We start from the raw sequence: 12034 nt of genomic DNA, 5'->3' as shown, positions 1-12034 counted from the left end.
ACTCTTTCCTTTGGAGAGCGCACCAAGAGAAGCTACTTTATTTCTCCTGCCTTCCCCACCACAGTGGCCAGGTTCGCATAATGGCTCAAGGTCAGAGGAAGCCAGGACTGCTCAAACCCCACCGCAGCAGCCGCACGGCCAAGGGGATACTGCCCAGAGCCTGAAGAGTAATTCTGCAAAACCCGTTAAACAAAACCCCAGCACCAAAATCTTCTTTCCCACGAGTTAGGCAGTGCTTCTCAACAGCCCCCAAAGGACTGAAGCCCTCTGTTCCCACTGGTCAAACTGGAAAAGGGCAGATTGATACGAGATCTGAGGAAGAAATTCTTTGCTGTGAGGGTGGTGAGCCCCTGAGGCAGATTGCCCCGAGAAGCTGTGGCTGCCCCATCCCTGGAGGTGTTCAAGGCCAGGTTGGACAGGGCTTGGAGCAACCTGGGCTGGTGGGAGGTGGCCCTGCCTATGGGTTGGAACCAGATGATCTTCTAGGTCTCTTCCAACCTGCACCATTCTGTGATCCTATGATCGTTAAGCTGCAGTGAGGTGCCCCACTGTCCTTGGCTTTGAAAAATTCAGCTGTAAGTGTTTCCAGCAGGGCAGTAAAGAAATAAGCAGAAAGCAAACTGCAAGACATGCCCTGTGGGCATGGCCCAGGCTTCCCAAGCACTATCCTTCTCCGATTGCTCATGGACCTTCCGCTACGGATGGGGCAATAAGAGCACTGGATCCCCAGCCTGTGTAAAACCACAGTCACGGGGAGCAAGCCTGCAGCAGAGAAATGCACTCAATGCTCCCTGCCCGGCGTGAAACGCACTGGGATGGAGACGTATGGCTTCCAAGCATCCATCACGGTGGTGGTGGTACGTGCACCAGAGTTCAGTGCTGTGTTTGGGACAGACACTACTCACCCAGAACACTGCAGTGTTGTAAGAGAAGAGGTTTTTTTTTTTTTTTCTTAATAAAGATCAACGATGTGCTTGGAGGCCTGACGCGATCCAAGCAAGCGCTTGATCTAGGTGAAGTTAGCTCGATTTTCCATCCATCAGGCTGGCGGCACTGAGCTCCAACAGGACACCAGCCAGCCCAAGGGTGGTGGAGCATTAGAAAACCAAGCGGCGCTTCAAAGTCACAGAAAGCGTTTTAAATAACCCTCTCCAAAACAACCTCTGCTGACGATGAGGATAAGACCAGCTGGAGGCCGGGGAAGCAACAACTTGCTGCACATTCATGGTCCCAGCAGCACACGTAGGTGCCCCAGCGACAGTAACTCCTCGGGCTGACTGCACCCCACGTGGAGAGCAGGTCAGGTCTGCGTCGAGCATGCCAAAGGCATCAAAATCATTCCAGGCACTGACGAAATTAATCAACTCGGCTACATTTAATTTTTCCTCTAGGGCTGTGAGTGAAAGTCTTAAAAAAAAGCAAGATGAGGATGGGATGGAAGAAGGCAATTGGCACAGGCTAAACACTCCTTCGTCTCCACAGGGAGAAGGTTAGGCTTTGTTCACTCCTACATCATCTATCTTCATTATTACCCGCACCCTACTCTCCACTCTTCTAGTTTGGGACCTCATACTCTGTTAGGGAATATTCTAATATTCCCTTTGAGGTCTGGCTCATTAGCCTTTCGTTTTCTGCATCCCTGACACTCCTCAGCTGCGGAGAAGGAGTGATTGAAATCCAGGCTGAACCTCAGGGTGTCTACCTAGACTGGAAGATGGCAAACGAAGGGGGGTTGGACTAGATGATCTCCAGAGGTCCCTTCCAACCCTAACCATTCTGTGATTCTGTGGAGCAAAACCCGACAGCAGAGCTCCACCAGCTTACCCTGAGAGATTACAGTCATTGAAACGCCATTGGAAAAAAATCAGCACCAAATTCCTTTTCATCTCAAACGCCAGCGAAGCACACAACCCCGGGCAGGTAGACGAGAGGAGATGGACCTCACTCACCACATAGGATCCCACCAACACTCTCCTGTCGTCCCCGCACCCTGTGCGGAGCTGATGCCTCAGAGGCACCCAACTGCGCCGCCGTCAGCCACGGGCTCCCCAGCCAACCCCTTCATGCCAAGCCGGTGGGTGTTAGGTTTGCGTTGACGTTAATGTACAGCTTTTCCTCTGATTCGTGCTGACACAGGGTAGCTCGCTTGAAAAGGAGACCTGATAGCTTTGCTCCAGAGGTGAATCTGCAAGTCTGCTATCTGACAAAGCTCATTTATCAAAGCTCGGCAACGAGCCGGGCGGTAAATTGTACCCAAGAAACTATTACTGAGGAATAATGATAGGCTGTCTCGACGGAGCCAGACTTTGAATTTCCCAGGGTGACCCAGCATAGACCCACCGTGCCCCACCAGGCCGACAGCCCACCCCGGAGGAGCACGGTTTGCATCGTGGCCTCATTCCTTCCGTTATGGCCTTTGGTGCGGGTCCAAGGGGCAGCATGGTGCATCACTGAGCAGGAGACCTGCCAGGATGCAAAGGCTCTGCCGGGCCAGATTCACCCGGGTTTCTTGGTCAGCTTCTGCCTACACCCATCCAGGCTGTGTCCCACAGACAAGAAGTCTCTTAGAGCCATCCTAAAAAACCTCCATCCCTTCCGAGACTAAGATCTAACTTCTGAGAACGTCCCTGCTGCTTGCTTATCCCTGAATGCTCTGGGAAATGATGCAATAGCTGGATGCGCCGGACAGACACAGACGGTGGCTATTTTTGTCCCTGTAGGAGCTTGCACTATTGGACGGCAGAGTCCCTGAGCGCCAGGCAGGGGTTGGGATCAACCACTTACATCAAGAAGTTCAACATTGAGATCATTAGCTTCTCCCAGGAAAGCCTTCCATTGTGAATAAGAGCTGCCAAAATTAACCGTGGTTATAATGGCCACGGGCATGCATCTGCGAGATGGGTGGCTGGCTGTCCTAAGGGGTGACCGAGGGGCCACCGCACTCTTAAAGCTGCCTAAAGGTAGTTAATTAAAGTGATCTGGTCATTCTGGCCTTACAGGAGTGAAAGAGAAAGCAGAACTCAGGATTCACCAGGCTCTGGCAGCGAGAGCGTTCACGCCGTGCCGGGCAGACCCATCGCTTTATGAAACCAAATGGCAGAGGCTCTAAAGCCCGTTAAAAATGTAAAAATTAAAGCGTGGCACTCACTGCCGCTGACAACACAGCCTAATTTGTCACACTTGGGTCAACCCATGGCAGACAGCAGAGTGAGCTAACGAAGCTCATCTCCATTTGTGTCCCCCTGTCCATAGCTCACCCCTCCAGACCCCATCTGCCCTCCCCGCTGGGCTGGGGACAGCGGTGCCACCGCTCTGCGTGTCGGGGTTGGCCAGCCAGGACACAGGCACGGCTCGCCCGGCTGGTGCCAAGCACAACATTTCATAACTAAACTCCTCCTGCTTTTCCTTTGGGAAAAGCACTCGGCTGAGTCACTCTTCCTTGCAGGAGCATAATTGCCTCGAAGCCTTCTACCCTTCTTTAATTCAGTTGGCCAACGGGCGCAGCACAATACGACAAGTTTAGTTTCCCTGGACAAGCAGAATAACAATGTATTAGGGCTACAGAGACGATGAGGGGACTGGAGTATCACTCTGCTGAGGAAAGGCTGAGGGACGTGGGGCTGTTCAGTCTGGAGGAGGGAAGACTGAGGGGGGATCATCATCCTCCCCCTCTGCTCTGCCCTGGGGAGGCCACATCTGGAGCACTGCGTCCAGTTCTGGGCTCCTCAGTTCAAGAAAGACAGGGATCTGCTGGAGAGGGTCCAGCAAAGGGCTACGGAGATGCTGAGGGGACTGGAGCATCTCTCTGCTGAGGAAAGGCTGAGGGACGTGGGGCTGTTCAGTCTGGAGAAGAGAAGACTGAGGGGGATCTCATCAACGCTGATCAATCCTTCAAGGGAGGGTGCCCGGGGGATGGGAACAGTCTGTTTCCAGTGGTGCCCAGTGACAGGACAAGAGGGAACGGGCACAAACGTGACCATGGGCAGTTCTGGACGCTGTCCTGTGCCACTGCTGGAGGTGCCCCTGCTCTGGCGGGGGGTGGGATGGGGGAGCTCCAGAGGGCCCTTCCCACCCCCACCAGTCTGGGATTCCATGATTCTATTACTGAAACACAGCAATTTTGAAAGAGCGTGAACTCATACAAGATACCTGACACAATAAAACCCTCTCGTCCCTGTGGCCAGGTTTCAGGCACCCTTTCCAATGTCTCCTTCAAACCTCTGCTCCCTTTTTTAAGAGCCACATGCCCTCGAGCAGCAACCCTGGGAGGGACACAGCCTTCTGCCTTCCTCAGGTTTCGGTACAACTGGTCACCGACACAAAGTTCCTGGCCATGACCCCTGTTCATGATGGATGCCGTGAGTTTCCAGGCCTGGTCCAGCTCTGGCAAGACCAAAAACTGAGTGGAAATCAGCAAATTGGTACCGCTGCATTAGCAAAACCCAACCTTTCAAGGCCAAGCCAATGGTTTACATCTAAAGGTCAGCTTCTGCAGCACCACGAGGCGCTGGTGGGACAACTCTGGAAAGAGTTAAGCCTATGCGTCTTGTCTTCAAAAGCTCTGCTCACCTTGGAAGAGGCCACAGATTGAGGGTCAGTGCTGCCCATACCCTGGAAAGTTAATTTAAGCTCTCATTTCTAAATAGCATTGCAGATATCGTTTGAAGGGCACGGCGCTGCCTGCCTGTGTCTCGCTACGAGCAAACACTGACAGGCTGGCCAATTATTCAGATGCTTGGGGGGAGGAAAAAAAAAAAAAAAGGAAAAAAAATGTAATTTACAGTAGATTTAAAAGCCACCCTCTTGCCAATTCAAGTTTGCTCCGACTTCAGTGAGAGCAGTCGGAGAGGTACGAACAATGCCCACGCGTTCTTCAAAGCCTTCCCTCCCGGCAGCCGGCACAATTCGCCCAGATAACAACAAATTCACCCGTCAGCCAGAACAAGAAACGAACTCGCTAAAGCAGCGTCCCTTTATCGGCGCCGTTTTTAAGTTTATCTCCGTGTTTTGCTGTCTCCCCATATGGCCGTTTCTTTAATAAAGGGAATGTTGGCGAGAGCTTGAGATAATAAGCAATGAATTAGGAAATGAAACAAATCCTGCACTAATGAGGAGCCAAGCGAGTGTGGGAATGGGAACTGCGTGTTCCCTCTTTACTCACACCGAGTTTGACCAAGAGCCTTTCTACGTTGCCTGAAAAATCGGTTGACTTTCCTCCTGTGAATCCCAGTGAGAAGATAAACAGTTACAGCTTTTTGTTTCTTTGTTAAAATAAACAGAACTTGGTCTCTTCTGCAGTGTCATCTCCAGAAAATCTGATGGCAGCTCATCCCTGGAAAGGTGGAAGGGGATGTGCTCGCCGGGCACTCTCCTGAAGATGACAACACATCTGGCTGTAGGACCACCACTGGAATCCAGGCGGTGGCGAGCTCCGTGGGGAGCACAGGGCTGTGGGTTAGGGAGGTCAAGGATCAGGTCAAAGGAGATAGGACCCCAAATTAGGATTGTCACGAGAAGGGGAAGTCCCAAGAAAGGTTTTCTCTCTCCTCCCTCGTTACAAGGCACTGGGAAACCACCGTTTGCCTCCCTGCGGTAGCACGTAACAGACCCAGCGTGGTGGTTACGCAGGCAGAAGAAAGCTGCCACTGATTAACCAAAATTACACCCCAGGCCCGTCTTTTCTTTCCCTGATCACACAGGTGTGATACGCAGCTGCCTTCTGTGACGCTGAAATGTCATTCTTCGTAGCCAAATAAAGGATCCCCGAGAAGACACAGTGACAAAGAACAAGCAGGAAATGATCAAAGAAAGACGTTTTTTCCTCTTTGCCTTTCTGCAGGGAGAGCAAACGCTTCCATTAATCAATAACAACTCTTTTGCACTTGTCAATACGGCAAAAAAAAAACCAAATCAGATGCTCAGGGAAACAGGAAAGAAGATGAGAGGCAGCAGCAAGGAGGAGAAACAGCCACCTTTTTCCGCAGGTCGCATCAGCCCTCAGCTAAGCTGCAGCAGCTCCTTTGTGCTGACCTATTCCTCCAGTTTTTTCTACCCATGAAAAAGGCGAACCCTCCCCTTGCTGGATCCAGAGGATGCTCTAACAGACCAGGCTGCCTGGCAGCTGGGAAAGCAACCTGACATGGAAAAGTACAGCAGGCAGACCCGGGATTCAGTGGACGAGCACCGGATGACATGCTGGTCCCAAGGGTCAGAGATGCTGGATCCATGGGCCGAGGCCAACGGTGTGAGGTTCAACCAGGCCAAGTGCTGGGTCCTGCACTTGGGTCACACCAACCACATGGACTCTACAGGCTTGGGGAAGAGTGTCTGGAAAGCTGCCTGGTGGAGGAGGACCTGGAGCTGTTGGCGGACAGCCAGCCAGGTGGCCAAGAAGGCCAATGTCATCCTAGCCTGTATCAGGAACAGTGTGGCCAGCAGGACTGGGGCAGTGATTCTGTCTCCCTGTCCTCGGCACTGGTGAGACCCCACCTCGAGTGCTGTGTTCCGTTTGGGGCCCCTCACGAGAAGAAAGACATTGAGGTGCTGGAGCATGTCCAGAGAAGGGCAACGGAGCTGTGAGGGGTCTGGAGCACACTTCTGATAAGGAGAGGCTGAGGGACCTGGGGGTGTTCAGCCTGGAGAAGAGGAGGCTGAGGGGAGACCTCCTCGCTCCCTACAGCTCCCTGACAGGAGGGTGCAGCGAGGGGGGGTCGGGCTCTGCTCCCAAGGAACAGGCGATGGGACAAGACAAAATGGTGTCACATTGCACCAGGGGAGGTTTAGGTTAGACATTAGGGAAAAATTCTGCACTGGAAGGGTTATCAAAGACTGGAAGAGGCTGCCCAGGGAAGTGGTTGAATCACCATCCTTGGATGTGTTTAAAAGCTGTCTAGATATGGTGCTGAGGGACATGGGTTAGCAGTGGGCCCGGTAGAGTTAGATAACAGTTGGACTCGATGACCTTAAAGGTCTCTTCCAGCTATGACGATTCTGATTCTACGATTCTATGACCTGCAGATACCCTGGCAAGCGGGGATAAGCCAACACAGGACTATGAAGTCCCTACACTCCTCTTCAAACCCAGAAAGCCCCATCTCAGTGCACAGCTCTGGAGGGTTTTGGTTTTGTGTTTTTTTTTATTTAATTCCTTCCGGCAGCAGAGATGCCCAGCGCTGCTCCCGGCAACTCACAGAATAGCCTAGGCTCAACTCAGCCAGCGGAGGGAAGAGGAGAGGGGCACGGGGAAGCCTGGGCACGAGGGCTGCTCCAGGTAATTCCTTAAATCACGATCCCAAAGCGAGAATATCCACAAAAAAAGCATCTCTGCTTCCTCAGACAATTGCTCTTTTCTCCCATAAAGCAAGAAGCAAGCTTGACTTGACAGGAACAGCGATTTGCACGTGTTGGTTAAGGACCCCACCAAGGTGGCAGCGTGGCCATCTGCATTACAGCATTTTCCTCTGCTACTTCCAACAAGACACCGGACTTCTACTTGCACTGTCGCTGCCCCTTAACTTAATCTCATCCAGTTTGTTGAGCTGCCAGTCAGCGTACTGTAACACTGCTGATCCAACGCAGCTGTGAAAATCTCAATCAATACCTCTTTCTTTCAAGCGGGGAGCGTGATCTATGAGCCTAACTGCAAACAGCCGTGGTTTGGAGATCAGCCATGCAACGGGAGACAGGGAAATCGCGGCTCGCTGTCCTGCAGCACATCTCCAAGCGGGAAATCAAAGCAGCACCTTTGGCACCTTTAGAGAACACAAGACTTGGGTTCAGGAGCACAAGTGAACGGAGGATGCCCAAGTCACCCCTGAGCGTGGCTACAGGACAGCCGGAGCCACTTCTGCTCTCTGATGGACATGCACGGGTCACTCTGACACCCAACCGCAGCTCCAATTTTAGTTCCAAAAATTATTCAGTCCTCTCTTCTTCCCATCAATACACTGCCAGGCAGCTGCAAAGAACAAAACTTCATCGGAGGCAGCAAAACGGCACCAAAGTAGGCAGCTGCTGCGGGGAGGAGCGGCTGGGGAGCATCTCGCCTGCCGCAGTGCTGCTCCCATCAGCCGGGCTCAGCATCACCGCGTTCAAGAGCCTGAAGAGCCCTCGGTGAAACGGCTGATCGAGCAGGTTCTCTTGAACAACTCCATGATAGCAGCAGCCGTCCTGAGAAGCTGAGATGCTCACCACAGGGTCGCTCACCCCTGGGCAGGCAGCAGAGAGGGGGACCAACTATGGAGCACCAGAGCCCATCTTCACCACAGGGAAAGAAACCACCTTGTATTATCGTTCTGTTCATTGATTAGCCACAATAATTGCAGAGATTGCAGCGAAGCAGGGTAGGATTTATCCCCCAATCCCATAATTTAGGGCACTGAAGCACAGGCAGAGGCAGATCTACCCCTATAAGCCCCCGCCAGGTACGCCACGGGCTGCTCAGGGAAGGGAGGGAAGGCTTTACACCAGGACAGGAGTGCCCAGGCAGAGCTCTGCGGGTCCGTCTTGGGTACAACCAGGCAAAACCCATCATTGTACACCAGTACCATCTCTCCAAGGTGGCTTGCTCGCTGCAGAGATGCAGATTTTCACTGCGGAGCCAAAGAAAGCTGCTCTGGGAACCCACCGCTCTGAGGTTACATTTGTCCTCCCGGGCACAGAAACGGGAGTGAAACAGCCGGAAAAGGAGCAAGAAGGGAAATTCAGCAAGGAGAGAAATTCAGCCTGCGTTAAGCAGCCCCAGATGTTCAACTCACCTAGCACAGAGAAGCACACACCTCCTTCCAAACCCTGTTTTCCTGCCCCCATCCCAAATTCCTGCTCCGGTGGGGAGCGCATCCCACCCAGCCTCAGCACCGAAGCCCTTCCCGGCTGCACCATCCCCACTCCCCTGCCAAGGGAGCGATCCCGGCTCCTCCGGTCGCGCTACGTGGCCTCCTTGAATGAAACAGCCTTTTTCCGCAGCCAGTCCCTAGAGATGCTCTGCAATGCTCCAGAGCCCGCAGACTCCGCGAGGCAGTCTTACGGCCCTTCCAAGTACATTTTTGCACACCCACCCGGCTGGTTTGACCCCAGTAGGGGCGAAACGCGCCTCACTGGGAGCAGTTTGAGGACAGACCTCTCTGTCGTTAGCAGGAGGCAGAGGCACAGCAGATGCAGATGTACCAGGGACAACCTAGGGAAACCCCTGCCATTTCAGGAGCAAAAGGCCACAGGGTTCTCTTGATCTCCTAGAGCTCCAAAAGCGTGGCTCAGAGCTAAAAACCTTCCGCAAAATAAAGGGAGAAGTTGTAAAAGCGATCCAGGCTAATTTCTGCTCAACCATCTGTGCAAACTCTCTGTTTTACTGAGGGGTGCCCCAGCTAAAGCTGCACTCGGAGCCAGGCTCCTCTTGCTGCATTGTGATGGAATATCTCAGACAGCGATCTGGAAACATCGCGTATAAAAACTGAGTCACAAGTTGCTATGGACTGGTCATTTTTGTCAGAAAATAGCCCCATGGATACTTACCATCTCTGCCCAGAAGGATGCAGGGATGCCAGTCTGATTGGAGAGGTGGAGAGTTCGGGAAGCATCTTGTAGAACTTGGATACTGCCAAAATTTATCTTACTTGGGTGCACGTAGACAACTGGTCCTTCTCCGCTGCTCACTAAATGGATTTTCTGCTCCAGGAAGCAGGTAGGAAAGATCAAAAAAAAAAAAAGAAAAAAGAAAAAAAAGACAGGGAAAGTTTAAAAAGGTTAGACAGCGCTAAGGGTACTCCTAAACTGAGGGGTAGTTACAGCTGTTGGACGTTTTTGGTGTTGTAGGGTTGAAACAGAAGGCCTGGAGCAAGTGTGAGATCTCGAGTGATGCCATCTGAAAGCCACAAGCTCCCGTTATTGGGGATGAAGAAACCCAGTTTCCCACGCTTGCTTTTTCACACCTCCTGCACACCGTTAGCTCTCCTTCCTCTACCTCATGCCCGCTCCCACCCCTTTTACTGCTCAGTCTTGCCCCAAACCGCCTTCCCTGACTTCTGCTGCTGCACAGCCACACTTGGAGAGTAACTTCTTTACAATTCCCAAAGCTACACCCGTGAAAACCAGCACAAGTCAGAAGCAAAGCTCCTCAGAGTAGAGCTCATGCAAGTTAGCTGCCTCCAATTTGTGCTTAGGTGTATTCCTTCTATTATATGAATAACAGACATTAATTATTAATTACATCATTCAAGCAGTATTTTTTTCCCCCCTCTTTTGACAGTCTGAGACCACAAAGTTTTGTTCTTGCAGCACTGTTGGGGGAGGAATGGAGATCTCTTTGCTAAACCATCTTCTCACATCATTAAAAACAAGGAGAATTTCTCCGGTCTGGCTGGATTTCACTACTTCTAAACACCCCAACTCTTAAACAGAATCTGAACGCATAAAACTCCCAACGCTGACAAGACGCTGTATGATTCACTGGAGGGCACGGAGCATGATTTAACCACAAAAGAAACCAGGCTCCGTGATGTTAAACCTTTAATGATGTCTGACTCAAGGAAATGGCATTGACAGCTGTCAGAATCGCGAGTCCAACTCAGCCAGAAGGAGCAGCATCCACAAATACTCATCCCTTGACAGGACGCTACTGCGCGCAAGTTAAGAGCCAAAAATCACACACCAAGGCTGGAACCTCAAAAATAAGGAGCTGAAGCCATGCATGCTGACGGACGTTTTATCCCTCCAAGGGAAGGGAGGTATGGAGACCCGTGATGCTGCCCAAAGCTGCCGGGAAGAAGAGGCCGGAGGGAAGAGCTGCGCGGAAGCAGCAAAAGCAGGGCAGAACCCTTTGGAGATGAGCAGAACAACACCTGGAGGATGCTCAGGCTAGCTGGCTTCCATCAGAGTGTGTACTAACGTGATTTATCCTCACGAAGGAAAAGGCTTATAAAAACAACCAACCCCTTTATCTACAGTCTTCTTAAAGGGCCAAGAGAAACCTCATTCAGCAGCGTTAGAGGCAACGTGAGACACAGGGAAAGGCAGTAAAAGGAGATGGCAAATCCAGGAGATCGCTGCACGTACCCACACCCCACCAGCAGCACCGCTGGTTTGTCGATGGGTACGCAATGTCACACTCGATCTTTTAGGAGTGAAGAGCATCTGTCCCTGGCAGACCCGCGCCGTTTGAGAGGCCGCTTATTTTGACAGCGGCCAGCTGCCAAATCCCCCGGCCGCGGCACACAAGGCTGCTCTGCCACCGGTAACCCCAGGGTTGGGTTTTACCAGCTCCTTAGCGCAGATTACATACACCAAATTGAAGCTGGTACGCAGTCACTGGCAAGGAAATACCAGGCAACAGCCCCAGGGAGGGACCCTACACAACCTGGATGAAAGATCTGTGCAGTATTTCAACCTCCGTAATTCACCAGTGTAATTTAAGACATTAAGAGCAAGCTTGTGTTTTGCTGTAGTGGAATATATCGCAGCCATTGCCCTGAGGGCAGATTTGCACCCTATCATCCATACGGGGGGGATGTGCCACCGGTGCAGGATGTATAATAAGATGGTTAGCTGTTCTGCCAGCCCAGAAAGCCTCGGATGTGTCAGCTACGAGTGAACTACTGATACCACACTCAAACTATAGGGCAGACCTATAGAAAATGTGAAGAATCTAGCCTGACAGCCAAAAACTCACCTCTGTGCTGTTGATGCACCCAGCACTTGCCGGGCACTCGCAGCAGCTGAGCATAAATGCTGCACGTTAAAGATCAACTTAATGGGTGCACACAGCCGTGCAATCTCATGCTAGACGTTTCTTGAGGGACAGCTAGGATCCTCCAGCTGAAATGTTTGCCCTTGGGGCAAAAAATTGTCATATTCGTCTCCAAATAAAAGAGATCAAGGTAAACTTTGAAACTCTAAATTGTTAGCCCAAGGGTAACAAGTGTGGGGTACTGCATCTGGGGAAGAATAACCCCATGCACCAGTACAGGTTGGGGGCTGACCTGCTGGAGAGCAGCTCTGTGGAAAGGGACCTGGGAGTCCTGGTGGCCAACAGGATGACCAG

General features: G+C 51.9%; 1 protein-coding gene across 1 annotated transcript in view; it reads right to left on the bottom strand.

Moving 5' to 3' along the window:
• The window catches only part of HYDIN (HYDIN, axonemal central pair apparatus protein), a 161992-nt gene that overhangs the window by 79307 nt on the left and 70651 nt on the right, over positions 1–12034 (bottom strand). Inside the window, exon 18 of the mRNA XM_009883265.1 lies at positions 9511–9663. Within this exon, the coding sequence (XP_009881567.1) occupies positions 9511–9663 (153 nt within the window). The remainder of the gene's footprint in view (positions 1–9510; positions 9664–12034) is intronic.

Source organism: Charadrius vociferus, unplaced genomic scaffold (genome assembly GCF_000708025.1).
Source record: "Charadrius vociferus isolate BGI_N301 unplaced genomic scaffold, ASM70802v2 scaffold964, whole genome shotgun sequence".
Classification (NCBI taxonomy): domain Eukaryota; kingdom Metazoa; phylum Chordata; class Aves; order Charadriiformes; family Charadriidae; genus Charadrius; species Charadrius vociferus.
This window is presented reverse-complemented; position numbering and strand designations above follow the sequence as displayed.